The sequence below is a fragment of the Danio rerio genome, chromosome 6 (assembly GCF_052040795.2).
Source record: "Danio rerio strain M-AB ecotype USA chromosome 6, GRCz13ab, whole genome shotgun sequence".
Classification (NCBI taxonomy): domain Eukaryota; kingdom Metazoa; phylum Chordata; class Actinopteri; order Cypriniformes; family Danionidae; genus Danio; species Danio rerio.
This window is the reverse complement of record NC_141026.1, coordinates 36,593,466-36,612,696: the sequence shown is the minus strand read 5'-3', so window position 1 is coordinate 36,612,696 and position 19,231 is coordinate 36,593,466. Positions and strand designations below refer to the sequence as shown.

At 35.5% G+C, this 19,231-nt stretch overlaps 1 protein-coding gene and 2 long non-coding RNA genes across 3 annotated transcripts in view; 2 read left to right on the top strand and 1 right to left on the bottom strand.

Moving 5' to 3' along the window:
• The window catches only part of LOC137490673 (uncharacterized), a 202,150-nt gene that overhangs the window by 83,652 nt on the left and 99,267 nt on the right, over window positions 1-19,231 (top strand). Inside the window, exon 2 of the long non-coding RNA XR_015944652.1 lies at window positions 3,796-3,851. This is a non-coding gene — a long non-coding RNA (uncharacterized LOC137490673). The remainder of the gene's footprint in view (window positions 1-3,795; window positions 3,852-19,231) is intronic.
• LOC147843578 (uncharacterized) lies at window positions 314-2,294 on the top strand. Its single transcript, XR_015493881.1, has 2 exons — window positions 314-1,208; window positions 1,354-2,294. It is a non-coding gene; the product is annotated as an uncharacterized LOC147843578 (long non-coding RNA).
• LOC147836416 (uncharacterized) lies at window positions 2,073-12,087 on the bottom strand. Its single transcript, XM_087257589.1, has 4 exons — window positions 11,979-12,087; window positions 8,131-8,272; window positions 2,901-2,978; window positions 2,073-2,792 (listed from the first exon to the last, which is right to left on the bottom strand). Exons 2-4 carry the CDS (start codon window positions 8,173-8,175, stop codon window positions 2,574-2,576), a joined length of 342 nt encoding a protein of 113 aa, XP_087113715.1. The 5' UTR covers window positions 8,176-8,272; window positions 11,979-12,087; the 3' UTR covers window positions 2,073-2,573.

The following is a 19,231-nucleotide window of genomic DNA, read 5'->3' as shown; positions in this document are numbered from 1 at the left end:
AACAAAAAACGTTTGTTGCTTTTAAAGGTATTTATTCAGCTGACGTTTGTGTTTATGTGCTTTTCATTTGTTTTCATTTCAGACAAGTGTCTTGTTAGCAGAGTTAAAGTAAATAGTTGATCACATAATTTAGAATGTTTTCCAAGCTGTAAAGCCGCACATCATTGTGTAGAGCTCAGTGCGTTTGTGGTAATGGTTTGGTAGTGGTTGTAGTAGTGAGTAGTGAGTTTTGATTGGTATTGATGTTGATTCACAGCTGTTTTAGCAATCCATGGTGTAAGACTGAGATTGTCACTGCTATTATCATTGAGGACAAGTTTCCCAGTAACACACCCCAACACCAAGTGTTAGATTAAGAAAAAACAAGAATGGAGGAAACAAGGAAAAAGAAGTTTTTCAAACTCCCCTTTTTCCTCAAAGCTGACAAAAAAAAAAAAAAACAGTTCAGCTTAAACATGAGCCTGAAAACGGCCATGGTGAGTCATATTTACAATGGACTTCAATTATTCATTTAATTATTAAATCAAGTTTCCCTGATTTAAGAATATTTAAGCCCTCTTCTGTCCAGTTTTGGGCTGTCTAAGCACACAGTAGACCCATAATTGACAGACCTTTTCTGAACGCAAATTAATATATTTTCATTTATTTTATTTTATAATTCGATATATAATGCTCCATAGACAGTCAAGAGAAGTTCAAAGCTCTGTAAAAAAAATCAGTGCATTAAGAAATATTATCAAGCACAACTTTTAATAATGCATTAGTAAATTATTATTTGTTAGAACTACAAAAAAAATTATAAATGCTAAAGAGTTTTTTTGTTCTTATTTTATGTTAGTAAATACATTAACCGGTTAAACTATTGATAGTGTGGTGAAACCATGATGCATTCGTGATAATCTTGGTTTAGCTACTACAAAATTTTATTTTTAAAAAACATTTTCTTTTTCTTTTTTTTTTTGTACTATTTAAATGTTGTTGTTTTGTACCTGAAATAAAACCATAGTTAATGTTCATAATGGATGTTATAAAAAAATGTTAATTTTATCTCGAATAACAGATGAGGAGAAAGAGAAAAAAAGAGCCATCTGGTATCTTTCCTCAAAGTTTGTAAGAAACACCTGAGGATCTCCTGCCTCACCCACAATGAAGAGGGGAAGATGAAGAAACTAAAAGAGGAGCAGAAACACCAGACAATGGCTCTCATGGTAAATGAGCATAACTACATCAATAAATCAGTCTAAAATACTGTTAATAAACTGTTCATTATTTTACCAAATTTTTTGAGTTTAGCATCTTCTTAAAAAAGACTTTGTAAAATGTGTAACCAAAAATTAGTTTCTCTTTTAACAGATGACTTTCTTTGCCGTTCAAAGCTTGATCAACTGGTTGTAGTTTCTGCCATCATTCAGAGAGCTTTGTGTGAAAGAGGAGCTAAAAATTAGTAAAATAGAAGTAATAATGAAGAAAACTGATACAGCCTGTGAAGTTAAAAAGGAGAAGGACCAGATTAAAGAGGAGATAAAAGAGAAGAAGAAGAGAAGAGGAAGGTAGAAAGAGGAAGAGACAATGAAGGAGACAATGATGGAAAAGGAGGACGTGGAAGACAAAATGAAGGAGGAGAAAGAGATTAAAGAGGAGGACAGAAGGAAAGAGAGAATAAAAAAGAGAAGATGGAAGAGACAATGAAAAGATTAAAGATGAGAACGGAAAGAAAGGGAGAACAAAACAAAGAAGATGGAGGAGTCAATGATTAAAAAGAAGGAGGGTAAGATTAAGGAGGAGAAGGAAAAGAAGGTAAGAAAAAGGAGAATGATCAGGATGAAAGAGAAAAAGAAAAATGAGGAGAATTAGGAGGAAGATATGGAGATGAAAGAGGAGACAAAGGAGGAGGCAGCAAAGAAAAGAAACAGAAAAAATAAGCAGCAGGATGAGAAGAAGGATGAGGAGGAGGAGAAGTAAAAGAAGAAGGATGAGAAGATGATGGCGGAGAAAGAAGAAAACCTTCCTGTTTGTTTTGTGTAACACATGGTGACGGCAAGACACATTCTCAAGAATGAAAAGCTCATATGTTAAGTTTATCAGGGGTAAATTTATTCTCTTCCATGTATTGGTGCTAAATTTAAGGCCTAATCTTCTGTAACTTATATTACTAACATGACTTAAATTTACCCTTAGGTGTGGTTGACCAAGTTGTGTGTATGTATATGTATGCATACATACATACACACACACACACACACACACACACACACACACACACACACACACACACACACACACACACACACACACACACACACACACACACACACACACACACACATACACATTTTATATGCTTTATAATAATAATAATAATAATAGTTATAATAATATAATTAAATATTGACTCAACAAATCAATTCCCAAAAATGAGCTCAGAACAACAATAAAATTCACTATATTAATATTAGCTGATAGTAAGAAGTTAAATTAAATATATATATAAATATTCACCAAACACATTAAATTGTGTTTAAACAACAAGACCTGTGTGATTAGATTAAATAGGAAATGCCTTCATATTTAATCTAACTTGGATTATCATCATAGCTTACACTGAAAACCAAGTGTGCTTTAAACAGTTCATCAATGGCTGCCAACGACATGGTTCCCTGGCATAGGATGATCATCTTGTCCATTGCAATGAAGTAATTGCTGATGGCCTCCTTGTGTGTTCCAGAAGCAAGAAGGTACAGCTGGCAATGTTCCTCCTGTTTTTTCAAGTGTTCTTCTAAACTGTTGTTGGACTGGAGAATAAAATAAACAAAATTGACATCATGAGAATCTTAGCTTGTGCACTGAATGAATTGAGCTCATCCTGCCCAGTTAACCACCAACTGTAGTTCTGCACAAACCTTGTGAAACACAACTAGACGTTCCTGACGTGGCCTGAGCTGAGCTGCGCTGATCTTCTGTTTTTTCTTTTTAGAAGGCTGAGTTGGTAGAACGTGCAAAAACAGAAAAAAGAATCAAAATCACTGCCCCACTCTGTAAGAAAACAGGTTTTATTTTTTTAAACTCTGTCCTGGAGGGCCGGTGTCCTGTATAGTTTAGCTCCAACCTCCATCAACACACTTGCCTGGAAGTTTTAGTAAGCAAAGAAAGAGCTTGATTAGCTGGTTCAGGTGTGTTTAATTGGGGTTGGAACTAAAATATGCAGGACACTGGCCTTCCAGGGCAGAGTTTGGGCACCCATGGTAAAGACCATCATATTGGGGTAATATAAACACACCCAGCCCTTTTTTTTTTATTTAACAAGATAAAAACGGTAGACCAATTGGAAAGGTTTTAAGGCCGACCGCAACTTGACGTAGGAGTGCGGTTACCCCGCTCACCAAATTGATTGACAACTGCGTATTATTATGCCGTGGGAGGGCACGACAATAAGGACTGCCCGATGGACCGGGGCCAGCATGCGAGACGCTAGGGCCAGTGTACAGAATGTTACTGGCCCGATCAGGCCAGTGCTGCCTAGTCACAAAAGTTTGGCTGCAACTGTCTTTCAATTGCGTGCAAATACAATCTTAGGGTGCTTTCACACATAGACGTTTGTTTCGGAATCTTTCTTGTTTCCCCCCCTTAGAGCGGTTTGTTTGGCATATGTGATTCCAGCAATCGCGCTCGTCTCCGCGCCAAATCAATCGAGATGTTCTCTGCTCTATTGTGTGAATCAATTGTAGTGAGAAAACAAAACAATGCTTCAAACTAACGACCCAGGCTATATCACAGTGTATTATGATTGTTTTATAGCCACATATACGGCTATACGAAGAGAGATGAGTAGAGCGAGATGTCATTCCTAAAGCGTTTCATGTCTAATGCGAAAGTGAAAGCATGTTGAAATATTCCCGAGCTGTTTATTCGTTAGGAACATTGACCAAAGTTACCATCTGATAATTTTTCCATATTTTAATCTTATAATATGTTGTATTAGGCCTGTTGTTTTGTTCATTTCCGCACTGACAGCTCGAAAGAAAGATCAAAATTTTTATTTGTGACTCAGGTTGCTAAAACAATTTGCTCCTGTGTTTTGATGGGCTTCTTCTTTGTTCGCGCTTCATTCTCGTGTTTGTACTTTTCTTTTCGGTAAGGATCAAATGTAAAGACACTTCAATAATCATGCGCACGTTATTATCATCAGCTCAAGAAGTTTGTCATATCAAATATAGATTTGATCGTGAGCTCCTGGAAGAAAGCGAAAATCGCTCGCACTTTCAGACGGCCTCGTAAAACAACAACAGTACACAGCAGATTTTGTTCTTTTTGGCTTTGTGGCTGTACATCAAGACAACGACAAGGTTTGTTTGAGCCCGGGTCATCCATGGCTCATTATTATATGCATGTTAGTGGTGTTACAATACACTAAAGGCACGGTTCGGTTCGGTTAACGGTTTTGGAGCCAAGGTTCGGTTCGGTTTCTGTTTGCTGTGTGGTTACGGTTGATGTCATCTTAACAGCAATGCTAAGGAACAATAGATTCACTTAATAACAAGAACAACTAAACTTTTCCTTTATTAACTTTGCAATCACATTTTAGTACAGTCAGGATACCCGAGTAAACGACAACAATTAAATAAATACCTCCAATATAGACTATAATCAGAAAAAATATTATCTTTAGTGCAGCCATCTTTACTAAGTTAACTAAAATTAAATAAATAACTGCAGTGTAGACTATAGTGAAAGATCAACAGGCTTGTCCTCTCTAAGAACATTTGGAATATTTAATTAGGTTTTAAAGAGCCCATATTATGGGTTTTTGAAAATTCCCCTCCATGTAGTGTGTAACACAGCTCTAAGTCAAGTGAAGTATCCAGCTAAGGCTTAAATCTGTTAGTGTACAGTGTTTAAAATGGTTGATTCCTCTATAAAAGAGTCGACTCATAGTGCTTCAAACGAGTCGCCTTGATACCGAGTCATTAGGTGTTTCGCCATGAAGTATGAACGAAACCAAGTTATTCACGTGCACGCGTAAACCCGGGAGATTTGAAACCTGCGGCCCCGCCCTCTGACATAGAAACCCAGACACACACACACTCCCACAAACACACACACACAAACATGCCGGTCGATTGAAGTCACACTGCAGATGGATATTATCGAGTCTCTACCCAAAGATGAAACCTCAGCATTATAGCCAAGCAGTTGGAAACTACTGGAAACTTCTGCAAACTACATGCTACAAAGAATACTTCATCTGCGTTTGTTAAAGGAAGGATCAGTAAAGAGTAACTTGCTGATGGACGTCAGGACGGGTTTCTTCCTCCATTTCTCAAGTGTATGTGCGATTAAAGTTGTTGCCTCGTGTACTCTAGCTTGCAAATGTATTTAGTTGTGATTTGTTACTTGTAACCGTGTGTACTGTATCAGGTTAACTCGCTATATTCTCTTATCGCGTGCAAAGTCACGTTAAAAACGTGACGCGTGCTGCTTTGTTTACGGAGCTCCGTGGACGAGGGTAGTGTGTGCGTGCGTGCGTGTGTGTGCGTGCGCTGTCATCCGGAGGTATGTGTGTGTGTTTGTGTGTGTGTGTGCGCGCGTTGTCGTCCGGAAGTGTGTGTGTGTGTTTTTGTGTGTGTGTGCGCGCACGCAAGGACGAGAGCAATATGTGTGTTTGTGTGTGTGTCTGTGAAAAGAGCAGAGTGAGACAAGCTAGGAGATCTCCTCGACTGTTTTTGGAGTTTTTGCTCAATAAACTAGTTAATCGTCTGAATTTTCAAGTCCATCGACTGTATTTACATTGACCCACTGGCAGCTAAAATCCACGCCTACACTATCGAGCGTGTATGAACTGTGATTACTTTTATATTACTGATTAGCTGTTGGGCATTTCACTCTCTGACTGAAGGCAGTCGACCAATCGCGACAGACTGTCATCGGTCCAATCAGCGCAGATTAGCTTCGCGCTAAGGAGGGGTTTGGGAACAAATGAATCACTGGACAATTCATATGGGAGTCGCTGGGATAATTAGGTAAAAATAAATGCAGATTATAAGACCATGAAAGTGTTTTTTGACCTTGCATGCATATTAGACTGTTGTTGGAGAGCCTTGCAACCAAGATATGATCCTATTTCATGTATAATATGGGCTCTTTAAGTTCTTCTTCAAAAACACCACAATGTCCACATTCTCTGGTGAGAGGCTTGATCTCTGTGCAGACACAGACATAGTGATGCTCATTTTTGATTCAGTTTTCATTTAGATAGATAGGCTTCCATTTAAATTAATGAAAAAATATATATATACTGTGTTTGTAAAGTGTTTTTTACGTGACATATTTACCAGTACAATACATTGTAGTTTTTTCTGAAACTAATGTTACGGTTGGTGATGCGTAAATGATGGTTATATCTGCGGATGCTGCGGATAAACCGCGGGTCGGGTAATAAAAAAATACATTATAATTAGCTAATTGCAGGTCGGTTGCGGGTGTATAGGGGGACAGGGCAGTGGAAGGGATGCTCATTTCGGTTAATTTTGCTAACAGACAACCGCCGCTCATTAATCGGTTATTAACGGTTAACTGGTTAGATTACTATTAATTTTATATTAAACAAATTGGCGTGAACAGAATAAACTAAATAAAATCAATAAAATCAATAAAATAAATAGGACTGCCCTAAATTATTTTTACTTAAATAATTAATTTATATTACAAATCGAAAACACTGACTGATTCTTTTTATTAGTCGGCATAGGCTGTTTTTTTTTCCAATCATATGTTTTTTCTTCCGTCAAATAAAAATTCCATGCTTGCTCCATGGAAAATATGCCTTTATTTAATGCCCCACTGTTATTATTATAATCACAAAACCTTTTTACATTTTTAATAGAAATCATTATTTTACAGATTATGTCTTGCTATATGGTTTCCTCTCTCTCGCGGTTCAAGTGTGCGAGCTGCGGTGATGAAAAGACAACAACAACGCGCGCATATGTTGACTTTTTGTAAACAGTTTTATTGTTTAAATATGATATTGCATTAATGTGCATACATGCTTTATAAGCTGTTAAATAAAAGGTAAAGCCTATTTGTTGCATCAGCGCTGGTTTAGCATCAACACGTCTGTATCAAACAGCAATATCTTCTTCCATTTTGCCTTTTTGGCAAATGTGTCTGTAGGCACGGGTTATACATTATCGTCCTGCAAGATAAGTATGTCTTGCAGTTGAACAAGGGGTCAAATACAAGGCGCACCTCACTGCCTTTATGTTGACAAGGAAAAAAGAAGAAAATAAGCGCGGTTCTCTTATGAAATGACTGAATCAGCTGGGTGTCGATTATGCAAAAGTGTTGCTGTCTGTGTTGTTACAATTGTAATATGTAATAATATTGTGATATTCAAGATTTGTACATTCATAGAGCTCTGGATAACTTAAAACAGCGATTAGCCCTTTAGAGCGGTGTTAATACGTCCTGAAGTAAAGCGAAACGGCTATAAACTCCAGCAAGATAGAGTGATTATATACAAAGTCATACTTTATCTATAAATAAAGTAGCCTATAACTATAGCAACTGTGTTCATCTTAACTGAAAGCTTCGTCGAGTTTGCTGGCCTCACGCATCACACACCTGTCAGTCAGTCAGTCAGCACGTAACGCCAAAGGGTTAAACAGATAGCGCACAGCACTTTACGGTTAACTGTTACAGAAAAGTTTGCACTGTTATAATTCACTTACCTTTTAAAACGTTTTGGTGCGATTTATAATCCGCTATTAAAAACAACAACAACAATGACTGAATGTTTTGAATGGGTAATGGCTCCGTGGCGGGATGCATTTTGGTCCCCGCCATGGAAGAATCAATGTAGAGGAAACCATGCTCTTTAAAAGTTCGCGTGCAATAGATGCCCCTCTTAATGCAAAGGCACATTCAATCGGCCCCTTATGCAGCCAAACTAAAAATATACAATAATATTTTTAATCGTTTAACTGATAGCATTAATCGGTTACAAACGCACACTTTCGGCTAACGGTTAAGCGATTATTTTAAGCATCCCTAATACATACACACAAACACAAAACTTTTTTTTTTCTCTTAGTATCGTTTGCACACATCTGATGATGATGATGATGAACTTACATCTTTAGACAAAGCACTCTGTAATGGCTCTTTATCACATTTCATTAGTTTGAGCTGTGATTGTCACTGCTACTGTTCAAAACAAAGAAGGCGCCCTCACTGTATTACAGCGGTGCAGATGAAGATGATGCCTGAGATGTGCCTAAAAAGAACAAAACATATAAAGAGCAAATAACCTTATTTGTAGTATGTTTAAAGATATATCAAATATCACATCAACCATCAGTAACAATTTATCCAAATATTTTTAGATAATTATCGAACATTAATAATGACGAATACATTCGTTATCACATTTGTAATCTTAGTAACTTGTTACTCTGGTCATTTTTATTTTTTAAATACTTTTCTAATTTTTTTTTACTTTCATGAGAGAACATTTCTCTCATTAAATGATGTTAAAAGCAACATGTTAAATTTTTAGAGTGCTTATTTTACAGTAAATCTGATCTTCCAGAAAAAAAAAAACTACCTTCTGAAATTAAGTTTTCTATTTAAATGTTATTTTATGGGGTGAAAGGTTTCTAGCTGTACATACTGCCTTTCACCATATCTGTCAACATTGGGATGTGAAAATAAGGGCTAACCTTTTAGATTTTTCGATTAATTACATTAGGTAAATAACAAAGGTGTCACTTTAAAAATGCACAAATCTATAATGAAAGCATTTTGCGTTCCTAACTTTGTATGCTTATTATGCTTGTTTAAAAGAAAACTCATCAAGATCGACATGTTTAGATATTATTAATATTGTCATTATGTGCATATGTCTGTTCAAACAAGCACCCAAAACCGAGATTATCCACTTTTACTCCGCTTCAAATCGCGTGTACAGAATCCGTTTGGGAAACAGCGTCTGTTTATCACTATGGAGCGTCTCAGAGATCACGCACAGCTACATGAACTGACTGTATTGAGGATTACATAGGGGGCAACAGTGCCTGTAATAGTAAGGAAGTGAATCCTGCCCTTTTCATATTTACTTAAAAAAGCTTTCAAGCCTAAATAAAAAGAAAGCACTGAACAGATTCACATTTAAGAGCAAGAGGCGCCCCTGATGGTTCGGCGGTAACGTTAATGGTTGCGTATAGGGAGAAAATGTTTCGTCACCTTTCTTAGTAACGTTAACGTTAAATACGGGAGATTTACGGGAAAATACCTTTACGTATTATAGCGGATAGAATGGTAAAATAGCGTAAAAAACGTTATGGAGTACGTTAATGTATGTTACAGTGTACAACAAAGTTATGTCGTGGGCTGCAAGCTAATGCAACACCCCCCCAACAAACACATTTACGTTGTAGCGATGTCCGCACAACGTTGTATTTTTTTAAAGGCAACGTTGCCGCTTACGTGCTCGCTACATTGTCACAACGTAGAAATGTAAGACGTGAGAAGGCTGTAGCAACGTTGTCGTGCGACATTCAGCAACCGCAGGGCGGCGTTCTTACTACTTGTATTAATATTTTTTGTGGCAGTTTATCAATACTGCCTAGAATACAGGATAAGCAGCAATTATTTTCCAGTATTGCTTAATATGAAATATTATTCATTTATTTTTCGCATTTAATTTAATAACTGCATGTGTAAACTTTAAAGTGTAAAAATGCCACAAAAATTAATAATCAAACTTTTTATTATATATTTCACAACATTTAATGCATACAGTACACATACAGTATCTAATTATAAGCAAACAGTATAAAATAAAGTTTAGATTATATATATATATATATATATATATATATATATATATATATATATATATATAAATTAAACTAAAGGGTAAACAAACAAGAAAAGTAAACAAGAAATCATTAAAATGTAAATAAATATATAAATTAAAATTCAAACACTGGGCAGTGAAGCTCTGGACTGGAGAATACAGCAGACCGGGGAGCGCAGCTGAAGACCAGTCGTAGTTGTTGGTATGGAGAAAGCAGTCAGAGGAAGAAACAAATTCAACTGATAATCCAGCTTCAGAGATCCACAGCAGACACAAGTCAAAATAGGCAGTGAACAAGAGAGGACAGATCAGAGCTTGACACAACAGCACTACACAGGAAATGACTATAACTAGCAAGTTATTGAAGTTTCAGACATTTATTGTAATTTCATTACATATAAAATCTCCAGAGTAATTATGTAGCCTACTTTATTTTAATGTTTTAATAATATATCATATACCAAAATTACATACAATTAAATAAATTTAGAGATACAGGGAAAACAGGTTTGAGTTAACAGAAGTCAGAGTTAGTCTCCGAATACTTACTTAAATTATGAGAAGAGAAAGAACAGGCCCTGTAGTTGTGGCGTTGCTCGCTGTAAATGGAATGTTAAACTTAGTGTCATTTCAATAACAGCTGTACAAAATAATAAAGTAATTTTTCATAAGCATGATCTATTTTCCACATTATGGACATGCTGTTTTAGGTAACATAACTACATTTAATAGTAAATAAAATAGTATACTTCTTACCTCATCCAATTCTTCTTTCCATAGATCAGGAATTACAGCAACACTGATCTGAGGTGAATTCAACAGCTGAAAACATTTTGAAAGACAAGTTACATGAGTAATTTGAAAACAACAGTGAGTGATTAAACAATAGAGTTTTATGCAACTTACGCATAATTAAAATCCAGAAATTATCAATAGAAGATTACCTCCATGTAAAAATAGCCTGTTGAGCAAAGAAAAGAGTGGGTTTTAAATAAAACATCAAAAGACCAATCAAAATAGAAATTTAGACTATAGCAGACCTTTTAATTACTATCTATATTAATTAGGCATATGAACATTAATTTATATACTTTAACTTATAGGGATAGCTCACCCAAAACTGACAATTCTGCCATTTTAGCCTCATCCTTTATTTGTTGCAAACTTATATAGCTTTTTTCTGCTAAACAATAAAGAAGATATATTAAATAAAGCTGGAAAACTGTAACTATTTAATTCCATAGTGTTTTCCTACTATGAAAGCAAATGCTTAGTCTTTAAGTGTTCAACAGAATAAAGAAACTTAAAGGTTTGGAATCACTTACTATTTACAGGGCAAATAATTCGTGAGTACATATCATTTTTGAGTGAACTGTTACTTTAACGGGACGCAATCTGCACAGAGATGTTTTGTTTTTAAAAGTTATTTTGTGTGTTTTGTAAAAAGTGGGTCGGCTCGTGTGATAAAGTATCATACTGACTGATCACGATGGATATGGAGAAAACTGAACTTCAAAAACATTATTGTCCATTTGACTAAAGACAAGGCGTAGGTAAATAATCAGGAAATGTTTTATCGACAGATTTAACATAATGATTTTAATGTTGTTGCCGTCCGTGAACAGATTGCCAAATGTTACTCGCTCGTAATAATTACGGCTTTTGTGTGTGTGTAATGTTGGAACAGATTGTTGTCGAAATCGTAGGTTTGTTTGAATATTCACGATTTACGTATCTTATTTAGCAAGAAGAAATAAAACAATACTCACGTCTCCTCGGTCGTTGATGAATGAGACGACGGCTTGTTGAAATTTAAACTGATTCAGCTGTGACCAGTAAATGTTGTACAGTGGTCGTCCACGCCACCTAAGCACAACCTAAAGCATGCGACCCTCATGATGTTTAAATGGCAACCTTATGACATCGTTGTGACAACGTTTAGCAACAACGTAGAATCCTCAACCTTTTTACAATGTTGGTACAACGTTGTAGGAAGGTCGCTACGTTGAGGCAACGTTGTGTGTTTGTTGGGCCATGCTGTTCGTTTTTATGTCGAAATTACTGGGACTTGCATTGGGTTACACTTAAAAACAATTTAATAAATACAGAATTAACTACTCACCATATCTTTATTTAAGGAAAATCCGTCTAAATGAGATGTTTTGTCAGATATCAGCCATTGCTGCGCTAGAATTTGAATCTGCTCCAGCCAACGACTCTCACACGCATGCGCATACGCGCTTTTTTTCTGCAAGGTTATTTCGCCAAACACAAATATTTCTCTTCTGTTGATAAATTAGTTGAACACAATTTAATGTTTGGTGAATATTTTTAATTTTGACTTCAGACCACCAGCTAATATTAATACACTGGATTTTTTTTGTCATTTGTTGAGTCAATATTTAATTGTCAGTTTCCACATTTTTTTCAAAAAGTAAATTTTTACAGTCTAATTTAATTTGATACAGTCTAATAGTAAAATAAAATAATGCAAATATATTGTCCAACAAAAAAGTATCCGGAATTTGGTTAAATAATACTAGATTGCAACAAAAATTATAAAAATTAATTACAAAAATTAAGTAAATATTGAAATAAATAAATAAACGAGGACAATATGTTATGTTTATTTAAGTTTTTTATATTGTTGTGAGTTCTTAACCCAGTTATGACAAAGAAAATAATAATTATTAGGATATCTGCTTACCCTTATCTACCTGCTTATCTTTTATTCAAATTCAACTCAGTGTTCATGTTTCTGTATTACAGATTATATTTAATTTACACTATATTCACGTATATATACTGTAAATAAGACACAAGTGTAATAGAGAATCAATAGAGATGAGCTCTTCTACTGCTCTGATTGACTTACTGCTGATCAAGTGTTGTTTACATTTAAACAAGTTCAATATTCTGTCACCACGGCAACTTGAGTTTACACTGGAAATCAACAACTCTCTGAATCTGATCACTCAAGCTCTTTAACTCTCCAGTTTGACAAGTTTTATCAGATTTGGAAAGTTAATCTTCATGGAGCAACGGCGTCTGAGAAGGACCAGGACTCTTCCAGCCCACCTGAAAGACTTCTGGCTGGAGGGTGTCTCATCTGTTCGGGATCCTGGAGCTGTGGTCAGGTTAGATCACACTTACAGCTGTATCTCTGGCCCAGGTTTGAAGGAGCATCACCTGGAGAACGCGGCTGTCCTTCCACCACTCCGTCCAGCATCCCCAGAGTCTTCAGTGGGTGCGAGACAGCAGGAGGAGCCGCTCTCCATTCACGGCTACAGTGTTCAGGCCTACCAGAACATCTACCGTTCTGTGGTTGAGCCCATGTTGAAGAACCGTCCCTACAGCCTACAACTGGGCCTAGAGATCAAGCAGCGGCTGTGGGAGGCGCTCAGGTGTCCTGTAATGGAGGAGACGGAGCAGGCTGATGGGCGAATCCTCATCACGGAGAGCAGATGTGGATTTAGACCGAACAGCATCGCTCCTCGAGTCCATGTGGACATCAGTGAAGAGCCACTGCCTGAGCCGCCCAGAAGAAAGAGGCCCAGACACTGAGTCTGCACAGTGTCCCAAACCACACTGCAGGCCTGTGTATGTATATAGTGTACATAGTTGTAGAGCAAGTTTACAGTAAGTTTCCTTTTCATGTTTTATTTAATCAATTGGTTGCTTTTAATGATTGTTGGCGTTTACTCGTGGCTCTTGGTTTGCTCGGTGGTCTTTCCTGCATTGCTGCGTGGCCTTCAGGACGTTTCAGGTGGTTTTCTGAGCGGTTGTTCTCGTGTTGCTGGTCGGTCGCTGGACTCTTCTGAGAGATTCGATGTTTAGTTAGTTTGCGGTCTCTGTTGGGTTAGGTTGGGTTAGGTTAGGTTAGGGTCCCTCACATGGTTTGCAGCTTGACGTGCTGTGAGGGCTTGTGTGCATCAGTGATGTTGAGAGCTTCGCCACTGGTACTTCACAGATACCGGCAGGGTCACCCATAGTGGACTGGTCTCAGCTGAGATGCCCGACTAAGACAAACCAGCTGACTCTGGACAGCAGAAGATTTAGCTGTTCTTCAGCAGAAGAGTAACATCAGAATTACCTGAAGATGAGGAAGTCACAGGTGGATTTGTCAAAGCAACTATTCTAAATAATTAAATGAATAAACAAAATTAATAAAGTCATTCATTAATAAAAAAAAGAGGCTGCATTTATTTTTTGCTTTTATTATGGTGAATTTCATCATGGTATATATATATATATATACACATACACTTTTAAACTTTGTGTTATTCTTGTGGTATAGATTATTATGATATGAAAAATTAAGAAATTATGACAGTATATAAGTATTACCACAAATTGCTCAATAAAACTATAATAAAACTTTAATATAATAAACCAAAATAATAATAATCATAATTATAATGAAAAATACATACAATAAATAAAACGAATATTAAAATAGTTTATTCAATATTTTGATTGAATATTATTTACAATTATGTATACATACTATAAATATATAAAATTCTATTCATGAGAACAGTTTTCATGGCCTTTAACAAATCTGATTTTACGATGCATTTTTGTTAACCTAATCGCAAGTGAACTCATAAATGGGGTCAAAAAGAGTCTGTCCTCATTTGACCACATCCAGAAAGTGAAAATCAAGCTATATAGGTACATTTGACTAGTATACAAATTTAAAATATAAGTAAATGCCTCATAATTATCTGGTTTTATTTAAAGAATTTAAAAAACAAGGGGTTGTAAATAACACTAGTTCAGTAAAGGCCAGTGGGAGTTTTGTAAATTTTGTAAATCATATTGTAAAACAGCTATAAATTGATTTTATCTGGTTCTAGAGTTAAAACAGGTAGTGTGCTACAAAACAGTGACAACATTTGCATTTAGAGGATATAAGCATTCAAAGCTTTAGGTTTGTCAACTTCTCTCTGGTATTTTATACTTCCTTCAAGAAAATATGGCTGAAATTGATGATTTATTCATGTCAAAGAGTGTTCAAATCGAGGGTTCACCTAAACACTTGCAAATATAAGGAAATACAAAAGGTAGTCAAATTGTGTTGATTAGTCATTTATAAACAAACTGTGTGCTCCACCTCTCTAAAACAAGCCCAGAGGGGAGAAATACATCGCACACACATATAAAGTTAGCATACAGAAAACTAGTTAAAATTAAATCTCTTACACACAATGTCCATTTTAATTGTTGAATAATACATTTATAAGAATACAGACAGTTTAAATATGATTTCCTTCGGGGTAAAATCTGCTTTCAATCTTACGTGAACTATCGTTTTTTTTACAAACATATAAATAAATATGAAAAAAAAAGCCCAATCAGCAAAGGGTCAAGACTAGAGTGATGGTTATATTGAGGGCTTGAGAAATAATTAAAAAAATATTAGTATTTAAAACAATATTAATATTATATGGTGCTTTTTGTCCAGTTTTGAAATCAGTAAGACCTCAAGATAATTTATTTCAAACTGATCATTTAATTACGCAAGTTAATTGATCATCAAATAAAGGATCATGTGGTGCTGAAAACAAGAATGATAAAATAATATGTTATTCATTTATTAGTGATAATATTAGAATAATTATAATATTATTAAAAAAATTCAAGTATTGGTGACCCTAACTTTTGAAGGATTGTATTCAATATTGGATTTGGGTTTCATCAAACCTTTTTTTTAAGTTCTTTGCCAAATATATTGATTCTAATTAATAATTTTTTTAAAACTCAAAATAAAACAGCTTTTAAAGAAATTTAAAAGGAATTTTCATTTGTCCTCATTTCGGAGAAGTGTCTTTGTACCACAGTTACAGTAAATCATTTATCACAGACTTTAGAACATGTTCCAAGCTGTAAAGCCACACATCATCGTGTAGAGCTCAGTGTGTTTGTAGTGATGGTTTGGAAGTGGTTGTAGTAGTGATTGCAGGTTTTAGATTTGATTGGTATTAACGTTGATTCACAGCTGTTTTAGCAATCCATGGTGCAAGACCGAGATTGTCACTGCTATTATCATTGGACAAGTTTCCCAGTAACACAACACCAAGTGTTTAACTGGAGAAAGAAAGATCAAGAAAGGAGGAAACAAGGAAAAAGAGTTCTTTCAAACTACCTTTTTTTCTTAAAGCTGGAAAAAAAACAGGGCAGCTTAAACAAATGCCTAAAAACAGCCATGGTGAGTTATATTTACACTGGAATTTAAATATTCAGGGGTTTCCCTGATTTGAGATTATTTAGGCCCCCTTCTGTCCAATTTTGAACTGTCTAGGCACATGGAAGACCCATAATTGACATATCTTTTCCGAACACAAATTTATTTATTTCACAATTCAAGATATAATTAGAGTCACGAGAAGCTCAATGTCCTGTCAAAAAATTCAGTGCACTAACTAATACTATCAAGAACAAGTTTACAACTATTAATAATGCATAAGTAAATGTAGAACTGTGATTAATAATTGCTGTAAGAGTATTATTTGTTCGTATTTCGTGTTAGTAAAAACATTAACCTATAAAATAAATTAAACTATTGATAGTTTAGTGTAATCATGATGCATTCATGATAATTTTGGTTTAGCTACTGCAAAAAACAATTTCTTTTACTAGATTTTTTGTACTATTTAAATGTTGTTTTTTTTACCTGAAGTAAAACCATGGTAGATGTTCATAAGCAATGTTATAAAAAATGTAAATGTTAATTTCTTCTCAAATTACTGTAGAAAAGTATTTCAACTACGATCATTTCTCTTTTAACAGATGAGGAGAAAGAGAAAAAGAGGATCTGCGTGAACAGATGCGCAGAAGTAAAATCTACATTTGCGAGCAGACAGTCTGAGCTGCTTATCGGAATTATGAGAGATGTCGGCCTGACAATGTTTAATTGGATGAACATTTTTTAGTTTCATACCTTACCCAGAATATAAAAATACATATAAACACATTTAGATCCTTTACTGTAATCATTACTATTGGACTGTGAAGACACTTTCAACCAGCACAACAAAAAAATTTTCTGAAGACAATCACCTACTGCACCTTTAAGTTTAACAGGGGTCAATATATCTTCCATGTGTTGGTGCTGTGTGCCTAAATTTAGGGCCCAATCTTCAGTAACGGATATAATATTACTAATATGACCTAAATTTATTAAAATTTACCCTTAGGTGTGTTTGACCTGGGTGTATATGAAGAGTTTAGATGCAAAAGCCGCTAAACGCCACTTCCGCCAAAAATGAGCTAATGACATTGAGTGAATGCTTTAGCCACGTAGTACACCATCAACAAATAGATTTGCTTCAAATCATCCAAATCCCAGCATCTTCACATTCAGAAATAATAGTTTGTTGGCAAAAGCCGCTAAACGGCACTAGCCTTTGACAGCAAAAGCCACTATATATCCAGAACCAATCAGAAGGCGCGAATCGAATCATATGTTTTCAATGTAGCAGCGGCTGATACACCAGGGGCCTGTTTCAGTAAGGAGGTTCAAACAACTCAGAGTTTAAACTTGAACTCTGAGTTGATTTACCGAGAGATTAAAAACTCAGAGTTTTCGGTTTCAGAACAGCTGATCTGAGTTGGGTCAATCAACTTCGAGTAGACCAACTCAGAGTTAAGCGTGCACACCGTGACTTTAAAAAGGCATTATCAATGGAGCGCAGACATTACGAGTGACTATGGCAATATCTTATAAAAGAGATCACCATTTCTTTCTCCAGCTGAACTTGATGTTCTCATGCAAAGTTATAGCAAATATGAGTGTATATATTTGAAAAGAAGCAACCATCAGTGAAGAAGAGACAGTGTGGGAAAACAGCTGCTCAAGTTAATGCCTAATTTCACTTTTTAAGTATTTAAATATTTAAATATAATAAAATAAGTAATGTAATTTGTGACGTTTATATTTTTTTTCTAAACTTTTTTATACATTTATTAGTTTTAAATGATTTAACAGTGCACTTGTGTGTCTGCCTTTTTTATTGATCAAGTGATAGAGGTTAATATAACATTTAGAAGGTAAGCAGTACTAAAAATATTTTTTAGAAAGAATAATAATCCCATTAATCTAGTTACAGTGCATGTCGAAGGTGAATTTAATTTAATTATTTATTAAAAAAGGATAAGCCATTCTAGTACAGTTATTCTGTGTGTGACTAAAATGTAGGCAATAGCTATGTTTCCATCCAAATATATTACATAAATGTATGTGCAAAACTGGAATATTGCATAAAAGATGCGAATAAAATTCCATCCAACGAGTCAAAGAGAAAAAAATCGTCACTTCCTGATTAAACTGGCACCAAATATCAACAGTAAAAGTAGAATTTACTGTGGTAGAAGAAGCTGCGTCAATTAATTCTTTATTTAGCCTAATTAATGTACTTGCGCCTCGATGTCAGAAGACAATGCTGAAACACAATGAACACGTGGGGGGCGTCTGAAGCCATGAGACGCGGAGACTCTTGACACGCACCAGACATTCGGAGGCAATTAATAATATACACTAATACTGAAACAGTTAAGGCATTTTAGAATGACTAAAACAATATTTAAGACATGTTACAGTGTGCTAGGCCTGCTGGTTTGTCCATTTACACACATTTTCATTATCATATGATCATGATCTTTTTTTAATGTACATACTGTAATTTGTTCATTAAAAGTGTTTCCATCGTAGTTTATGCGCACATTTTCTATCGAATAAAAGTTTATCCTACTCAGTTATGCGCGTTTTTTATGCATATTTTAAAAAGTTATGTGCATCATGACGTTTCCATCAATCGTTTTTATGCACGTCCAAAATGAGCATTAAAATAAGTGGGTGGAAACGTAAGACTTAGGCGAGAAATACCGCTTCATCTTTAAAAAAAGGGAAGGAGACCGACAGAAACTCAGAAAGTTTAGAGAATAAAACCTGCTTCTGACCAGGTTAGATTCACAGAGTAAGTTACCACAGTAACTGACTCTGAGTTAAAGTTACCTTTCTTTCAGAAACAGGCTTGACTTACCCTGCTTTCTCGAGTTTAACAAACCTGCCATTTTGAAACGGAAAACCCAGAGTTTCTCTCATTTCAGGGTTAAAATACTCTGAGTTTTCAGTTAACCTCCTTTCTGAAACAGGCCCCAGCTTTTATGAGGAGACAAATCCGCTTTCGATTTTAAAAGACGGAGTTGGATGAACTGGATGAGCCTGTCTGACTATCAGTGAATGGCTAATAAAAACGCCTCTAACCTCAAAATGTGTGCATTATAAGAAAAAGAAACACAATGTGCAGTCGGGAGTGTAATATGCATTCATAAGGTTTTTTTGCACAGGTTTGTTTGCAATGTTTACATTGC

Coding starts and splice junctions, on each gene's coding strand:
- LOC147836416 (XM_087257589.1), bottom strand. CDS start 8,175: ATGAAATGTGATAAAGAGCCATTACAGAGTGCTTTGTCTAAAGAT. Junction 2,979..8,130: donor AGAGTGCTTTGTCTAAAGAT/GTAAGTTCATCA, acceptor CTACCAACTCAG/CCTTCTAAAAAGAAAAAACA. Junction 2,793..2,900: donor GTCTAGTTGTGTTTCACAAG/GTTTGTGCAGAA, acceptor TTTATTCTCCAG/TCCAACAACAGTTTAGAAGA.